Raw genomic sequence first — 19,718 nt, 5'->3', positions numbered from 1 at the left:
GGAGATGACAGCGAAGTTCGGCGTCAAGATTTCCCGGTTACGCACCGACAATGGTGGAGAATATGTAGGCAAGGAGTTGCGGTCGTTCTGCAAGGACAAGGGCATCAAGATGGAGTACACGGTTCCGTATACGCCAGAACAGAACGGCGTGGCGGAGCGCATGAATCGAACGTTGGAGGAAAAAGCTCGCTCAATGCTTTACGATTCTGGTGTCGATCGTTCGTTCTGGGGAGAGGCGGTACAGACCGCTGCCTTTCTTACAAACAGGAGTCCTGCTACTGCCCTTGGTGAGAAGATCACGCCTTTCGAGATGTGGGAGAAGCGGAAGCCCGACGTTTCGAAGCTTCGGGTGTTTGGCTCGTTGGCGTATTGCCATATTCCGAAGGAGCACCGAAGAAAACTCGACGAGAAGACTTGGAAAGGTGTGTTCATCGGTTACGGCATAAACGGTTACCGCATTTGGGATCCCCGTCGGCAGCGAATCGTGACGGTTCGCGACGTTGTCATCGACGAAAGTGTGCAAGGTGACGGAGAGGAGCAAAAACCAGCAAAGCTCGTGAAGACAGCTCGGATTCGAGTGGATTCGGACACCGAGGCCGAAGATGACCCTGATCGTGAGGAGGAGCCCGAACTGCCTGGTGGCGATAATGTTGAGCAAGTTTCGGATCAGGAGCAGCAGGATGGCGAAGACAGCGACGCAGAGTCCGAGGTTTTCGACAGTTTCGTTGAAGAAGTTGCGGATCCAGTTCCTGTGGCGGAGTCTTCTGGTCGCAACCGTCGGCCACCAGAGTGGCACAAAGACTATGATATGACGTTCGCAGGCTTCGCGCTCGGTGCTATGGAATACGTGGAAGGTCTTCCAAGTACTGTTGCGGAGATGAAGAAGAGACCTGATTGGCCGAAATGGAAGGTTGCTGTTGAGGAGGAGATGGACGCTTTGCTGAAGAACCGAACGTGGACGCTCACGAAACTTCCGGAAGGACGACATACAATCACATGCAAGTGGGTTTTTAGAATCAAGCCAGGAGAAGGTCGGGAACCAGACCGATATAAGGCTCGGTTAGTCGCGCGTGGTTTCAGCCAACGGTTCGGCTTCGACTACACCGAAACCTACTCGCCGGTCGCAAAGGTGGATACTTTGAGGATGATGCTCGCAATTGCAAATCAGGAACGGATGTTGATCCATCAAATGGACGTTCGGACAGCGTTCCTTAATGGAGACGTGACCGAAGAGATCTTCATGGTTCAGCCTGAGGGTTTCGAGCGCGGAGACGGTCTAGTTTGCCGTCTGAACCGGTCACTGTATGGCCTTAAGCAGGCCTCCAAGGCGTGGAACGATCGGTTCCACTTGGTCATCACGAAACTTGGATTCAGGAGAACGAATGCTGATCAATGTCTGTATGTGCGCGGTGAAAGGAAAAGGAAGGTATTTCTGCTTCTTTACGTTGATGACGTCTTGGTGTTTGGATACGAGCAGAACGAGATTTCGGCGGTGAAGCGGTCCCTGTCGAAGGAGTTTGAAATGACGGATTCTGGAGAAGTGACAAGTTTTCTTGGGATCAGGATCGAGAGAGACATCCAAGGCAGGGTTATGAGAATTAGTCAGCGTCGATATCTGCTGGATCTGCTGGCCCGGTTTAACATGTCGGATTGTAAACCAAGTTCCGTTCCAATGGAAAATCGACTTCGACTGGAGAAAGGAGAGGAGTTACAGCGTACATCAAAGCCCTACAGGGAGTTGATAGGCTGCCTGATGTATGTAGCGTTGACCACTCGTCCGGACCTGTCAGCTACGGTCAATTATTTCAGCCAATTTCAGAGCTGTCCAACCGAGCAACATTGGACATTTTTGAAACGTGCACTGCGGTATGTTAAGGGCTCGCTAGATGTTGGAATGGAATTCAAGGGCGATGATAGTGCACCATTGCTGGTCGCTTTTTGCGATGCCGACTGGGCAAACGATATTGTCGATCGTCGATCCGTCTCGGGATACCTGTTCAAGGTCTTCGGGTGCACTACAACATGGGCCACAAGAAAACAGCGGTCTGTGTCACTGTCATCAACCGAGGCTGAACTGGTGGCACTTTGTGAAGCGACTTGCGAAGGGATATGGATTGTGCGATTCCTCAAAGAGTTAGGCTTCCAGATCAATAGACCAGTTCCATATTTCGAGGACAATCAATCTGCCATCAAAGTGGTGGAAGAACCAAGGGATCGGAGTAAGCTGAAGCATATTGATGTCAAGCATAACTTCGTCAAGGAGTTGGTGCACAATGGAAGCATCGAACTAAAGTATGTTCCATCGGAGAAGCAGGAGGCAGATATTCTTACAAAAGGGTTAACTCCGGGACCGTTCCAGCGTCTGCGCTCGGCGATCGGCCTGGGAGCTAGCATGAATTAAGGAGGAGTATTGATGTGTAATTCATGGGCCTTCTGCCTGAAACACATTATGTGTGTATTGCGCGCCACTTCGGTGCTGTTGTCAGTTCAGACAAAACTTTGTAAACAATCAGAGTCAGATCATTAATAATAAAAACTGTTTCGCGTTATTAAATGGTATTTCACCGTATTTTCCTTCGTCCGAGTCCTTCTGCCCATTAAAGTCGTGGGCGTGTAAAGGCCCCGACAGGAGCAAACTCTGCAGGAAGTGCAGAGTGGAAGGCCACATCGCCAGGGAGTGCAACCTTCTGGACACCGCCGAAAAACTGTTGGGACGGATCATTCTGTCGAGGGTGATGCCGAGAAACCCGATGACTCTGGCCTCTCGGATGGTCGGATAACTAGTTCGGCATCCGGAAGGGTCGATCGACGGTTGGCGATATTAGGGCTGTAACTAAAACGTCCGAGAGAGCGCACCCAAAGAAGCAAACGGGGATCTGCTATTGTGCGGTCGTCATGCTGAACGTAAAGAATGCGTTAAAAAGCGTCAGCTGGGCCGCCATGGAGTGCGCCATACACCACCTAAGGGAGTGTCAATAAATTACGTCACGCAAAAATTGTCCATTTTCAATCTCCCCCGCCTCCACCCTATGCCACACTTTTTGTATGAGAGCTATGAAATTTTTGTATGGGTCGTCACAGTTTGCTGAACCCCCCCTCCCTCTTCAAAGGGTGACGTAATTTTTGGACGTTCCCTAAGATTCCCGATTAGCTTATGCCAGATACTGGAGAGCCACTCCCAGAACAAGGTGCCAAACTATGACATCGAGGAAGGAGAAGGGAGAGGAGCTACAACACCACCGCGGGGGTACGTCAAAGCTCCAGGGCCTGATACTATGGAACGTGGCGCATGATGGCGTATTGAGGCTCAAACTTACACCGGGCGTAAAGCTGGTCAGCTTTGCCGATGATATTACCCTCGTGGTACACGGTGAGTCGATAGAGGAAGTGAAACTGCCATCAACGCATACAATTGGCATAGTGGAGGACTTGATGAGGTCGAGGCAGTTGGCAATCGCGCATCCCAAAACGGTGGTGATGGTAAACAACCGCAAGTCTGAACAACAGGCAGTGAAAACCACAGCCGAGTACACGATCAATTCTAAGCGCTCACTGAAGCAATTGGGGGTCATGATCGACGATAAGCTGAAATTCAGGTGCCACGTAGAATATGCCTGAAAAAGGGCAAGCATGGTGATAATGGCATTGTCAAAGATAATGTCAAATAGCTCGGCAATAGTGTCGAGTAAGCGTAACCTGCTCACGACAGTCGCGGTCTCCATACTACGGTATGGCGCCGCTAAATGGTCGAGTACACTAGTGGTCAACCGAAACGTGAAGCGATTAGGGAGTACTCATCGGCTGATGTGCGCCTTAGTATGGTTACACTGAAAAAATATTTTGTTGCATTGTACGAAATCGCTCGTCCGGTTTACGAATGCCATTCGTTGTTTTCTGCAACGAAGAGATTCGTAGTGTGCCTGAGTTCGTTTCGTAAAAAAGATCACTCCGACACAATAATACAGATTTTTTCTGTCTCTTTTTTTGTCGGATCGACATAAATCATGTTGAAAAAAAAAAAATGGCACGCGTATATCAGCTTGGTTTTTACAGGCTCCGAACACGTATCTTCTGATTGATACCTACCTAGACATCCATCTGTAGGCGCTTGTTGAAACCGTTCGGAAACAACCAGAACGCTTTCTACTCTGATTGAATTTATAAATAACTTTTACTTCCAACTGAGAGCATACTTCCTTTCCTCTTCTCGCACACGCAACGTCATATGCACATGAAAACAGGTTGCTTTGTTGTCTCTGCGCTCCACTCAAACATCAGTGATGACTGCAAAGCTTTGTTGCATTCTACGAAGTGAAATTTTCTTTTTACGCATGGTTAGTAAAAAACGTTTGACATTTGTTGGTTTTGTTTCATTCTACAAAGCGGGAGCTAAAATCTACGAATGAGCAAGCTTGGCGTCTGTCGGATTCGTGATTTCGTACATGATACAACTCCATTTGTACTGTTTCATCGTGGTGGTACGAATGGACCGTACATTTTACGCAAATTGCTTTCAATTCACGAAAACTGGTTTTACGAAGTATATTCGTTGAGCTTTTACGAAAGTATTTTATCAGTGTAGCGCATACCGCACGGTCTCGAAGGACGCGGTATGTGTGCTAGCGGGCATGATGCCCATAGCACTAGCAGTGGCAGAAGACGAAGAGTGCGAGCGACGCAGCATAAAAGACGCGATACGGATTACCAGAACATCGTCTATGTTGAAGTGGCAAAGGAAATGGGATTCATCCAGCAAACAGGCTCATACCGAGTGTGTCTAAATGGACGAGCAGACCCCAAGGCAAAGTGAACTTTCACTTACAATATCTGTAAGCCCATGGGTGATTTAGGTGGTATATGCACAGATTCGGACATGCAGGCTCCTTTGCATATCCGGAATACGCAGACTGTGATGAGACCACGCCCAACTAACAATCACTCATTTAACAGGCACCATTATGACGAATTAATTCAGTATAATGTTGAATAACATTTGAATTATTTTCACGTTCAACCTATGTTCGGGTTTTGTTCACACAAATTTGGAGAAGTTGTAAAGCATCATGTTTTGCACCAACTTAATTTTTTGTTGTTCAAAGCGTTTTACAAATGTACAAGAAAGTTGTTATTCAGCTTTGGCAAAAATGACTGAAAATAAATAAAATGCAAAAATGTTCAACTCTCACGAGAGTAATTATTTGCTCTCATGTTGAGAACACCTATTATAAAATAAGAATTACATATAAAATTACCTAAATCCGGATTAGATCTCGAGACCTGTCGATTGCCAGCCGCATGCCTTCCTATCTGCCCCATCCTAGAGATGGTGAGATGCAGCACCCAAAGCAAAACATAATCTTCCCTCGAATCTTCCCATGACTCAATAATGATCACCCCTGAACTTGTGTTCAGCAGTGGTGAATTAGCACAGCACGTGGTAATCAACTGAACAACGCCTTATACTTCAACAGCTGTTCAGCTCAAAACACGTGGTTTCCATTCTGATTTCGCTATCAGTATTTTTATCGCACGGTGAGAAAACTTGTATCAAATGCGGCCAAAAAGTGTTGGTCCTTTTTGAAGATATTGTTTCCAGACGAACTAATTGCGATATTAATATGTTTTTATTTTTATTATTAAATATCGATCTTTAAAATGTATGACAATATGTGGTGCGGTATGGTCTTGGACATGGTGCAGTCACAGCATCTGTTCAGGTAATGTACTCATGCTCAGTCGAAGATCCGTTAAGCATTTTTTTTTTATTTATGCTTTTGTCATGGAATCTTGATATTATGTTCAATAAATAGTGCATAAGGATGTTTAGGGATGCTTGAAATGTGTTGATTTCTGAATGCTGTTTGATTATCTAGGCGAATATGGGAACAATATCCAGTAAACACGACGGGACTGCAATGTCAAATGCATCGATCCAAGCGTCTCGTACAATCGAACTGCTGCGGAAATTAAAAAAAATATAATAATCAAGGTACAAGTTCTCCTTGTTACAGACTAATCATAATAAATAAATGCCTTATTTTTAAATTGATTACGTCTCTTGGCACTCAATGTTAAACTACATAATTCTATTTTATTTTATGTGATTCGTTTAAAATTTTGGTTCTTTAATAACTTGATAGTCTAAACAGTTTTAGCCATGATTTATCCCATAATCCGAACAAAGTTCCGAGTCAAACTATGACGGGCTGAAGGCGTTTATTTGACAAGTGAAAAGCACATTGTTCAGGAGCATATGCTTATCGATGCATCAGCTTAATAAGATGCAGACAAATGTTTTGTTAAAGTCTTTTGTTAAGGAATCAATGTTTGTCGAATAAATTTCTTGTTAAACTTTTGAAAAGTGTTTTAATTTATCATTGTTGATACCTATGAGGAAAGTCGAACATTGACTATTTTCTCAATAGTAAGAAATCAAAGCTTGTTTTTCTCAGACCACATTAAAAGTAAAATCATTTTTCTTGTGTGGACAAATGGTTGGCTTGCACTCGTTCCGCATCGCAGCGATTTGTGCCTTGGGGCAAAAAGTTGCAAATTAGAAACAAAATCATTATCCCTACGTGTTTTTTCCTGGATTCATTGCAGTTACAGAGAATAGTAAGGAATCAAAGCTTGATTTTCTCAGAGATGGCGCCACCACATTAAAAGTAAAATCATTTTTCTTGTATGGACAAATCGCTGGCTTGCACTTGTTTCGCATGGCAGCGATTTGTGCCTTGGGGCAAAAAGTTGCAAATTAGAAACAAAATCATTATCCCTACGCGTTTCTTCTGGATTCATTGCAGTAACAGAGAGGTGATTACATCACCATACAAGTTTCAAGTTGTTTACTTCTTTTTTTCTGACTGGCATTTTGCACCCGTGTTGCGCATGATGTTTCGAGTGGATAGGTGCCAGGCGGCGCCGCTGTATATGTGAAAAACACATGGAACACGAGCGCCGTCTATGATTCCGTAGCGCAAGCTTCTCTGCTTGTTTACACTGTTATCTCGTTTACCGCATTTATCAGAAAAGCGCCACTATCGGCACTTTAGCAAATCCGCAGCTGCTTGCTTCCTATTGATTACATCACCATACAAATTTCAAGTTGTTTACTTCTTTTTTTCTGACTGGCATTTTCCACCCGTGTTGCGCATAGGCCCTGACAGCGCCGCAGTGCTGCCGCCTGGCGGGAGTCGTATGGCAAACGTGAGAAAAAACGAGACAAAACACGTTTGTTTATACTTCTTCACGCACACGATGACAGATACAAATGGGATTTCCCATTGGAGTGAGTGCATTTTTGCTGCCGTCAGAGCCAATGATGTTTCGAGTGGATAGGTGCCAGGCGGCGCCGCTGTATATGTGAAAAACACATGGGACACAAGCGCCGTCTATGATTCCGTAGCGCAAACTTTTCTGCTTGTTTACACTGTTATCACGTTTACCGCATTTATCAGAAAAGCGCCACTACCGGCACTTTAGCATTAGCGCAGCTGCTTACTTCCTATAGCAAGCAATCAGCTGCGTTTTTGCTAGAGTGCCGGTAGAGGCGCTTTTCTGATAAATGCGGTAAACATGATAACAGTGTAAACAAGCAGAAAAGTTTACGCTACGGAATCATAGATGGCGCTCGTGTTCCACGTGTTTTCCCATATACAGCGGCGCCGCCTGCACCTATCCACTCGGAAACATCATGCACAGCACGGGTGGAAAATGCCAGTCAGAAAAATAGAAGTAAACAGCTTGAAATTTGTATGGTGGCGTAATAAATTCTCTGTTACTGTAATGAATCCGGAAGAAACGCATAGGTATAATGATTTTGTTTCTAATTTGCAACTTTTTGCCCCAGGGTACAAATCGTTGTGATGCGGAACAAGTGCAAGCCAGCGATTTGTCCATACAAGAAAAATGATTTTACTTTTAATGTGGTGGCGCCATATCTGAGAAAAACAAGCTTTGGTTTCTTACTATTGAAAAATCGTTTAAACAGTAATGTGTAGAGCATAATTTTAGTTCAGCTATCATTACCATTATTAAGCAACAATTCAGCAAGCTTGCTTGTTTGTGACTTGCAATTGGCTTCTTTAGTGGTGTTGAGATAACTCCATATTCTGAATCTGCATGCCAAACTGAGCTGAAATCCAAATTTTCATCAATTTTGGTGCCCGGGAACCTATTTAAAAATCGATTTGAAATTTGTATGGGAGCGATTTGTCGAATCACCCCTCGTCGCATTTTGTACTGAGCGGAGCTGTCAAGCAGTTGCCCAGCTGTCAAAAGGTGATTTCAAAAAATCTCTTTGAAATTGATTTTAGATACCAAAATAAAGTTCTAAAAATCTGAAAAAAATCATAGCGGCTCAGAAAAAGGTGCTCTTTTGTTTAAAAATGAAAAATCATTAAATTTTTCTTAATTTAAAAACCCAATTGTTAGTTGGGCGGAGCATGTGCTGCGAGTATGATGGAGATATGCGGTAGAGATATCACTCCGGACAACATTGTTGAAAGCATGTGTACGGGGGCGAACAAGTGAGATTCCGTTACACTCCCGGTCTCCTGAATCGTACTTGAACTACAGAGAAAATGACGGGCTGATCAACAGCAAGTTGAGTTGCCCAACAAGCCTCCCACCAACCCTTCTCTCTCCAGGAGCATGAATCCAACGGGTAAATAGTCCAAATATCCCTTTCGTGACGAACCAGCACAATTGTTTTACAATTGTTTTACACAATTGTGCTGTTGAGCGGTAGCAGTTTTGCATATTTTTTATCTGTTTAGACTTTGTTTTATGTGATGTAAACTATTTCAATAATTCAGCCATTACTCATACTCATTTGTGTGTAAACAGACTTTTGTTTACGTTGCCTGTGAGATTTATCACAACAAGGTAAACAAAAAGTGGACAAAAACCGTAAAACATGAAAAAGTTTTGTCTGTCGCATAATTTTTATTTTCGATTTGTCTGGGTAGTCAAAGCAAGAAATCGAAAGATAAAGAGTAGTTCTTTCAAATGAGGTTACATAACTGTTGTTTTGTTGGGAAATCTTATAGTTCCGGAAAGCCAAAGTTGATCCATTTGTATGGAGATTTCAATTTTTTGCGCTCCGTCACGAAAGGGATATGGCCAGGATCCAATCTTCAAGGGGAGAAAGGACAACCATATCTAGAAAAATGACAGCACAATGTCAATTGGATACGTGACAGCCAGAGAAGACTCGAACAAGAAGAAACGTGATGAATTATGCTCATGAGAAGACAATCAGGAACAAAATGGACATACAAACATTAAGTGAAGTATTACATGGCAGTTGGCTTCCCTTCTGAGAAAATGATGCCATCGATAAAAGATACTAATTACATTATCTTGGAAAATGGAATATTTGCAATTCAAAAAGAAAACCCCACAGCTCTTCCGGACAGAAAACTTATCTCCCATGAATCTTAAAACGTATCTTTGCAACGTGACTTAAATTAAGGCACGTGCCATTTGAACCCTTCCAACAACCCAGACAGACCAATGATGGAAGGAAAACTTACTTATCTCCGGTTCTGCGCAAAACTAAACGAATTGCATTATTCTCGCATAAGTTCCGTTTGCCATGTAAATTTCCCAGGCAAAGAAAGCACAGACAGAATGTTTCCCCTAGCTCCATACTAACTAACTGGGTAGGTTCATCCTGATCGAGTAGTGTTGGGGCAATAAATTTCGTTTGTTCCAGCACGACTTTCCTCTAGTTAGTTTACCGGAAAGCTAGTGTCCCGATTTTACGCTCGGTGGAGTGTGTAATCTTTCTCAGATTTAAATTTCAAAGGTGTTCTGTCGGAACAGAGCGGCGATTAAATGGCACACCAAAGACAAACAGTAAGCTTTTGCGCTGGAATAATGAGCTTGTTTGATGCATTTTTGTTAAAAATTTCAGATGGATTCAAACTCAGTTGATGGAAGAAAAACAGGTGCTTTCAAATGATTATTTAAGATGTGTGTACAATATTTAAGGACACATGAACGACTGCTGTAGATTTAGCTTTGTTCGATGGTACACTGGTTTTATCTTCAAGCCTTGCTGCGGAGACGTAGCCGCATAGCATACAAATAATGCAAAGTTACTCCGTTGGTGCTCCACACCTGCATCAATCATGGTGTACCATTATATCTGCATAGTAAACATCTTCTTACCTGGAAGGATATTGTTGCAACTGTGCTTGCACATATCATGAATGTGAATTTTTTTTCAGCATTCTGTGGGTAGCATAAAAGGATAAAGCTTTTCAGTAAGTAGCTGTAAACGAGAAATAATGTTATATTGAGTTTATAGCAATTCTGGGAAATGTTTTTGAAGTGTTTTATGCTGCAAAAGAATCACGTATGAGAACATGTGGTGTAACTTCCATCTGCAAAAGTTTCAAAGCTAATCTCGATTATGTATTTGATAATGTAATAAATGATTGAAGAGCGATACAGAAGAGTTGATTCGTTAATCAAGTTACCATTCAAAGTGAATAGTTTTTCAAAATAGGGCATCAGCTTGATTCCATCGAGCTCCGACTTTCTGCATTCTGTGATAGAAGCAGCAAATCGAGATTGAAGCAGTATGAATTTTGTTCCTACTTCTTTGTTGATGTTGTTTGCAGACAACAGGCAGTTATAGATAGAACTAGATGCGGTTTTATGTGAAACTTTTTCAATCATCCATCGTTGGAGGAGTAAAATTGATAGTTGGGATTCTGATTTGCTTACTCTTTCTGCAGTCAGTAGAAATTTTGTGAAAAGTTCAATAGACTGGCTGATGATGGGAAATGACGTAGGTCTTTTTTTTTCCTAATTGATCACGGAACTTCTCTTGAATCAGTAGGGTAAATATTTTCTTTTGAAATGGAAATGCTGCCCACTACATTAGGGCACTGTGGAACTCAGTACAACATCATAAATTGCACAAGTTCTAATTGAAACACTTGTATTTTCATCGATGCCCTACGGCATATGAGTTAACTTTGTGAAGAATTCTGCGAAAAAAGTGCTAGTTGCGTCTTTTGAGAACATATAGAACATATAGAACATATAGAACAACCTGTGGGACGTGGATACCAACTTGTCCAGGGCTGGGAAAAATCACAAACCGCAGTCTTTTCTGTACAACAAAACTGCAAAACAATCTTGTCTTGTTTGTGCAACAAGGTACGAAACCATCTGCAACTGTAGTCTTGTTTGTAGAAATTCATCAGTAACCGTATGTCGCTACGGCTATTCCAAAGGGAATCTCTGGATGTATCGGGGTATTCAGGGACAAGGTTTCTGGACGAATGGGGTTACCGAGAACAAGAGGGTGTAAGAACGCCATTGATGGCACAAATTTCCGAAATGGAGGAGAGCGTGCCTCTGGAGCCGACCTAGTGATACAATACGTCGCATAGTGGGGAAACCCGACCCAAAAAGGCACCTAATTATTGCGGCTGATTGCGATCCACCTTTTCCGAACAGAAAAATGTCAAGGAGTCGATTGGTGATAGTTTCATTCACCGGAATTGAGTGTAAGTGTCCATTCTGCCCCATTTTAAACTAAAAAATACTGTTTTTCTGATTTAAATAATGGTTTCAGCTTGTTGCGGCTTACCAACCAGTTTTTTATTGATGTAGAATTGACAAGTGCATTCTATGGGACATACCTCGATCTGTATGTCTGTATTGACTTGAAGCGCCCTTATTGCCTCATTTTCCCCTATAAATACTGTTTTTCTGGATTAAAAAATAGTTTCAACTGATTGCGGCTAACCAAGCATTTTTTTCTTGATGTAGAATTGACAGATGCATTTCATGACGCTCACCTCGATCCGTGTCATTGACTGGAAGTGCTCATTTTACCCCATTTTTCCCTATAAATACTGTTTTTCTGGATTAAAAAATAGTTTTAACTTATTGCGGCTAACCAACCAATTTTTTTATTGATGTAGAATTGACAAGAGGCATTCTATGGGACACACCTTGATCTGTGTCATTGACTGAAAGTACCCATTTTGCTTCATTTTCCCCTAGAATACTGTTTTTCTGAATTAAAAAACCCGGATTAATCCACCTAGTGGTGATAGTGCCTTTCTCGTCGATTATGTACTCAAGATTTTTTCCGTAGACGTAAGCCGAAGTGTTCCTGAATCCTGAGAATACTCTAGAACGAAACAAATTTCATTTTCTTCTTTTGTCACAGTGCTCGTTGACTAGTCAATTGGGAGGTGAGAAATAATAAATGTGATTGATGAAAAATACGCATACAACAAATCGCTTAACTCATTAGGTTTTTTAAGAATTTTTCTGAGAGTGTCTTATTTTATCTTAAAATTTTCAAATTTCTTGATTTATTTGTGCCCTTCCTCAAAATGTTGAATTCCGACCTAAATTTTCCTTGGAGAAGAGGAGGATTGGCATAGGAGACACCGAAATTTGTGTCAGCCTTATTCAGAAATTTTAGGTGATTTTCGACCGGAATACTACAAGTATACAGATGTTGGCTTTCTCGGTCTAGGGTCAATCTAAACGGCTAGTTTTGGATTACCCGACGTTTCGGCCGGCTTTATTTGGCCTTTATCAAGGGAAAAACTAAAAACATTGCACATTTAGTATACTTTAACATTGAACATCGATTACTAGTACCTACTCAGTCAACCGTTTTTTGTCTTATGGTTTAATGCCGCCATAGGGGGTGTGGGCTTCTTGTTCACGCACACACACTCCAAACGTGAACACCCCCCTACTACGGTTCTGTGAGAATGCAACGCGGATCACGAAAAGATTTGTGACAGAACATCCGGAGCTTTGTGTCCTGGAGTCCGACAAGGGGAAGAAAATGGTGATCATGCGCCTCGCAGACTACGACACAAAAATGCTGGAACTACTCAATGCCTCGACGTACCAAACACTAAGAAGTGACCCAACATCAACGATCCAAAAGAAGGTCAACAACATGGCTAGGAGGTTATCCAACCTCCAACTCATCGACAAGCACACTCGGCACCAACTACAGACCCAAACAGCAACTTGTCCCCGCATCTACGGGCAACCCAAAGCCCATAAACCCAACCTTCCACTACGACCTGTCGTTCCAAACATCACAGCTCCTACATATCATATGTCCAAGTTCATAGCCAACATCCTACAATCCACTTTCACCAGCCAATACAATGTAAAAGACAGTTTCGCATTCGTGGAATACGTCAACTCCGTCACGATTCCTCCTGACCACGTTCTAGTTTCGTTCGACGTTGTTTCGCTGTTCACCAATATTCCGAAGGAGAGAATCATCCGCAGCATCATATTCCGATGGGCAGACATCAAACGAGGAACCAAGATCAACTTAGACCTGTTTTTGGAAATGGTTGAGATGTGCTTGAACAGTAGCTATTTCCGATTCAGGGACAAATACTACCAGCAGACTTTCGGAACTGCTATGGGCAGCCCACTATCACCGATCCTGGCGGACTACGTAATGGAAGACTTATTGGACACAGTTACACAACAGTTGAGTTTCTCCATCAGGGTTCTGAAAAAATACGTAGACGACCTGTTCCTCGTACTACCCAAAACCGAAGTCCAAAGTACCCTTGCTGCGTTCAACAACTACGATCAACATCTCCAGTTCACCGTAGAGGACGAGAAGGATGGAGCGCTACCCTTCCTGGATACCCTAGTGATGCACCACAACGATGGAAGCGTGAGTACGCAGTGGTATTCCAAGCCCATCTCTTCGGGACGTCTGTTGAATTACCATTCCTTCCATCCAACGAACATGAAGCTCAACGTAGCTAAAAACCTCATAAACCGAGCTACACAGCTAACCACCAAGTCGTCAATGGAACAAGTCAAACACAAAATTTTCCAAATCCTACGACAGAACAACTACCCTTCGGCATTAATCAACAGACTAACAAGCCACATCAGGAACAACCAAGCAGCGCTCACCACGGCAACTCCCTCCAATCACAACATACAGCATAGCCACCCACCCCAACAACCCTCACAAGCAGATCCAGGAACAACAACAATCCTCCCAATATCGCAGCACACTCTACAAGCACCAAACAGTCAGATACCAAACGAAGTCGTCTACAAATCCATGCCAAACATCCCAATACTGAGCCGTACCATATCAGAGATCCTAAAAAGAGAATATCCATCTGTAAAAATAGCCACGTACAACATAAAAAGCACAAAAACACTTCTCAAGCCTGTAAAAGATGCAGTTACACCTCTAGAACAGCATAACGTCATTTACAGTATACCATGTACCAATTGTGATAAAGTATACATAGGTATGACGACCAATCATCTCAAAAAGAGAATCAGTGGACACAGATCCAATGTAAACAAACACTCCAATACCACAGAACACGATACACAACCCAAAACAGCACTAATACAACACATGCTCGATTGTCAATACACATTCAATCTAGACGGTACAAAAATAGTTGACAGATCGTACCGTTCCTCTGCCTTACCGATGTTGGAAATGTGTCACATACACAACACTTCCAACACGGTAAACTTCCGAACAGACGTAGATGGGCTAAATATCACGTATGCTGGTATTCTACACACAGTCAAGACAACCCAATCACGTAGAAGACAAATGAGCAACGATAGACCATATACCACAGTAGATACAGTAGACCTAACAGATGTCGAACAATAGCTCTAAATCTAACCCTCCATGTTTAAAATAGCCGTTGAGTACCGTCAAGTAGTGTAGTGTTCACCTGTGCAGTCCAAAAATTTGTAAAAACTATACGTATGATAATTGTAAGTCTAACCAATTAATGTCCCAAATCCTTCATGTAATATGTTTTGTCCACTCAGGCAGAAAACAAGAAGCCCACACCCCCTATGGCGGCATTAAACCATAAGACAAAAAACGGTTGACTGAGTAGGTACTAGTAATCGATGTTCAATGTTAAAGTATACTAAATGTGCAATGTTTTTAGTTTTTCCCTTGATAAAGGCCAAATAAAGCCGGCCGAAACGTCGGGTAATCCAAAACTAGCCGTTTAGATTGACCCTAGACCGAGAAAGCCAACATCTGTATACTTATTCAGAAAAGCAAGAATTTTATCAAATCCATAATCGAATGGAAACTTTGGCTTATATACCGACGTTATGTTAAACGTACACATATTATTTTATTGTCTTTATTAATGAGATTTTCAGCTTAGGCCTGGTTCATCTCGGAACGTACATATAGGCAGAGCAGGAAAATATCGAAACTCTCAGTTGACTGCTTGGCCACCTACACTATAGTGAAGGTGGTCAAGCATTACCTGTTACCTGTATTACTAACTGTTTATAATAAAACAATGTTGAAACCTATTAATTTTCCTTCCTAAAACTAAACAAAAACCAAATAAAGAAAATATCTGTGAAGGCTGACATTATCAGCATGATAATTCAATTTGATATCAAATTATTTCAAATTCCTGTTATCATCTATTTGCGATGGTATCTGATTGCTAACAAACTCAGTTATCATATGGGAATATTCACATTACAAAACCAGTTATCAAGTTGTTCATAATGATAACACAATGAGTAATTCTTATGCTATCAAAAAGACAATGTTTGTTCTCAATCTTGTTATATTGCCTGTTAATTCAGCGATACTGAAAACATATTCAATTATCAAAAATCTGATAACTTCATGGCAGAAAGTGTTATCCGTTTGCTAGCCAATTTTTGCTCGGGTAGCATTGGATGCCGATCATTATCAAGACAATTAGATATTTTTTTCTGCACACTTCAGCCTATATTTTATTAACATTGGGTATAAATTCATGTAAAATTTTACAAAAAAAAAGTGCAAGCAAGTTAAATTTCTCATAATAAAACCCATTCAAATTTCAACCATGTTACAGAGCGGGAGGGCTCAGCCAGTTGCATCAAAGTTGTGCGTATTTTAGACGCAAAAGGGGATTGATGCGATCAAATACAAATTTTCCCATGCTACGTTGACCCATCCTACTGTATAATTACGCCTCAAGAATCTAAAATGGTGTGATTTAACAAGATTCCTATAGTTTTGTCAAGATTTTGTTCTTTTACGCATATAAATTGCTTGCGTTGATTTTGTTCACCTTCGTTATTTCAGCGAAGCATCCAATCCTGATTCTGTAACGCTGCCGGTTATCTGGTCAGAGACTATTTTCTTGCTAACCGTTTATCTGGTTATGGAAAATTTTTGATGTTTCGCATGCAAGTATTATAGACACTATAGATTCCATAGACTCGCGAAGGCGAAGACAACTGTAGCCAAACGAACTGTCAGTTCGTGTAGCCAAACGAGCATGACGTCACGATTTCAATAGCGACAATGGATTGCGTGACGTCATATTCGCTCGGTACACTCTAAATTCACGGAAAAACACACTAAAATCGTATTGCTCAACCATGTCTCCGCGAGTCTATGGAATCTATAGTGTCTATAGCAAGTATGGGAAAACTTTTTCGCTCACCCGAACGCCGGCGATGCAAAATAGCAAAAAGAATGCCAACAACCCAGAGTAGTATATTAAGGGTACCAAGACAGACGTGTCTGGTCAGGTATGCGTGAGTTATTTTTCGTTAGCTTCACCCGAAAAGACCCGAAGCTGAGCCGAAATTTCTTATGGCAAATCCAATCAGCTGTTCTTGGTATTTTTTTCAAATCTTGAAACATCACAGAAAAGTAGCAAATACCGTTGATATTTGCTACCAGGTCGCATCAGGTGGATGCCTGTTAGTCATTGCCTCATGATTTCCTGCTTTATTTTCACTTTTGGAGGAATTTTGTGTTTTATGGTGCAAAAAGTTTCCATAAAAAATTTCAATCATGAACAGTAATGAACAGTTTTCCATAAGAAATTTCAAAAGTTCACCGAGCAACGGGAAAATTCACCGAGCGTCGGCAGCGCGCCGGACCACGCATTTGCTCACCCTTAATATACCTTCCTGCGGCGCACCAAGAACGAACGCAAAACGAACTGCTCGCCACCGACGCTACCGAAGCGAATCAGGAGAGAAACAAATAGAGTGCGAAGTGAATCAGCATGGATCGGTGTATACGAAAAGAACGTTCCCGCTCAGGAAGGTATATTAAGGGTGAGCAAATGCGTGGTCCGGCGCGCTGCCGACGCTCGGTGAATTTTCCCGTTGCTCGGTGAACTTTTGAAATTTCTTATGGAAAACTGTTCATTACTGTTCATGATTGAAATTTTTTATGGAAACTTTTTGCACCATAAAACACAAAATTCCTCCAAAAGTGAAAATAAAGCAGGAAATCATGAGGCAATGACTAACAGGCATCCACCTGATGCGACCTGGTAGCAAATATCAACGGTATTTGCTACTTTTCTGTGATGTTTCAAGATTTGAAAAAAATACCAAGAACAGCTGATTGGATTTGCCATAAGAAATTTCGGCTCAGCTTCGGGTCTTTTCGGGTGAAGCTAACGAAAAATAACTCACGCATACCTGACCAGACACGTCTGTCTTGGTACCCTTAATATACTACTCTGGTTCGCGCTCTCAACTACCGAGTGGCATTCAGCTGATTGATTCAAAACGCACTCACTGATTCAATTCCCAGTAGTGAATGCTTCCACTAAACGCTAAATTAACGGTCCAAAATGAATGCTCTCGCACTCGACTCATAATGCAAACATTCGTTCAATATTAGTCCTGTTCAACGACGTAGGTTGAACTTGCTCGAAGTTGCTGCATCCTGCTCTTACCCGTTTGTTGACAAATGGGTAAGAGCAAGATGCAGCAAGTTCGAGCAAGTTCAACCTGCGTCGTTGAACAGGACTATTGGTTCGTTCGTCTTCGGCACACAGATTCAGTAGCCATTGATTCGGCCATCGTTGCTTGCGTCGCCCGGTGCTCGGCGATTAGAACGAATGGGCAGTGAAAGTGGAATGATTTTGCTTGGATGAGGGGAAGCACACTCGCATCAGATTGTGCGAGGTTGTAAGTGAGCGATACGCAACAACTGAATGATTTTTTCCCCATTCTTGTTCGCATTCATGGACTTGGTGCACTTTTTTAATTGGCCACTTCCGGCGATACACTAGGAACCGGTTCCAGAACACTACCGGTTCAGATTTGGTCTGAAACTGTTTTTTGTAATTGTAATTGTAATTTTATTAGTTACGACACCCTGTTGGATACATTTGTATACCTATTATCAGGTCAAGGTGTTTTGCTGCTTACCGTTCACCTGTTTATCGAAAAAGCTGCTCTTAGATGTGTCGGATGCATGGGTTTGTTTCACTTTTTTAATTGGCAACTTCCGACAGGACACCAGGAACCGATTCCGGAGCACAACCGGTACAGATAATAATCTGTAGCGTGTCGGGCGTAATGACCAATGAGTTTTTATTTGGGCGTAATTTTCATTTCATTCATTTTCTTCAAGGAAAAACGCTTGTTTGTACTTTTTGACATAAAATCACCAAGAGATTAGTGTTTTCTTCTAAAACAACGAAAAAGATTGAGTGCACACGCACAAAGTGTTAAATAGGAATTAGTTTTAGATTGTGAAACTTTGCAAGCGTTTTTCTCGATTCTAACATTTTGGATATCCGCCCTTTTCACATGTTGGTCTAGATATAATCTGAAACTATTTTGCTGCTTACCATTCAACTGGTTATAACCAGTTATAACCAGATAATTATCATAAAAGCTGCTCTTAGATGTGTCGCATGCATGGGTTTGATTCACTTATACATTTGACCACTGCCGCACAGTGGGATCATTCTGAAAAAAGACGATCAAAACCTCTAAGAGCCGTTTGATGACATTTGAGCATATAGGTGTCTTTGGAAGATATGTTCAGAAAAATCTCCTCTATTTTTGTGCATATTCACTGTATGGTAAAACTGTAGGGTAAACCCGAGCAAAAAAATATTTTTTCAAAATATTTTTTTAGAGGGTAGATGTCTTCAGCAAAGTTGTAGAACAAGTAATTTCAAGTATCTTTGCTGAAGACACCATATAGTTTGGACTTCATTTTTTGGGAAAAAATATGAAAGTTTAAAAAACAACCTCAAAATCAGTTTTTTGAACTTTTCGATGATTATATCGTAAAATTTCAACGTTATATGTTCTACAAGTTTGTAGGTACTACTGGAATACACTATCTTGCCCAAGACACCAACTCTGTAAAATTGAAAATTGCTCCAGTAAACCAATTTTTTTGAAATTTTTTCACTATTTTCACTATTGAATATTTTTAGAATAGGCACTTTTTGGCAGCCGTGCTATCAAAATTTCAATGCTTTATCATGTCCAGAATAGACCAAAAGTGACTTAACAATCGGGTCTGATAAGGCACTTTGATATCTGAAGCTATTTTAATAGTAATTTTCAAAGAAAATATTCACAAGTCTCATACAACCTCGATCTTAATTTTAGCTCATCCAAGTAGTAATTCTGAATAAAAAAAAAAGAAGTTAAATAAATGAAGACTATTTCAACTGTTAGTGTCATTTATTTTGAACTACAAATTTTGAAAGAGGGAAACGCCTTTTTGAGTGATTTCCTCATCTACGATATCTTTCTCAAAAAGGCACAAAACCTTTTTGTCTTTTCAAAAAATCGTTATAATATAAACTTAAAACTAAAGGCTCCTCCGGAAAAGTATCCATAATCGAGCCGTGATCTTGATGTGGATTTGTCAAGGTAATATGTCTACCAAGGTAATA

General features: G+C 41.5%; 2 protein-coding genes across 6 annotated transcripts in view; both read left to right on the top strand.

Annotated features, from left to right (window-relative positions):
- The window catches only part of LOC109424678 (uncharacterized), a 190,732-nt gene that overhangs the window by 106,106 nt on the left and 64,908 nt on the right, over positions 1-19,718 (top strand). The window lies entirely within an intron of this gene.
- LOC134284868 (uncharacterized) lies at positions 12,836-15,068 on the top strand. Its single transcript, XM_062844340.1, has one exon. It carries the CDS (start codon positions 12,836-12,838, stop codon positions 14,678-14,680), a length of 1,845 nt encoding a protein of 614 aa, XP_062700324.1. The 3' UTR covers positions 14,681-15,068.

The sequence above is a fragment of the Aedes albopictus genome, chromosome 1 (genome assembly GCF_035046485.1).
Source record: "Aedes albopictus strain Foshan chromosome 1, AalbF5, whole genome shotgun sequence".
Classification (NCBI taxonomy): Eukaryota; Metazoa; Arthropoda; class Insecta; order Diptera; family Culicidae; genus Aedes; species Aedes albopictus.
This window is presented reverse-complemented; position numbering and strand designations above follow the sequence as displayed.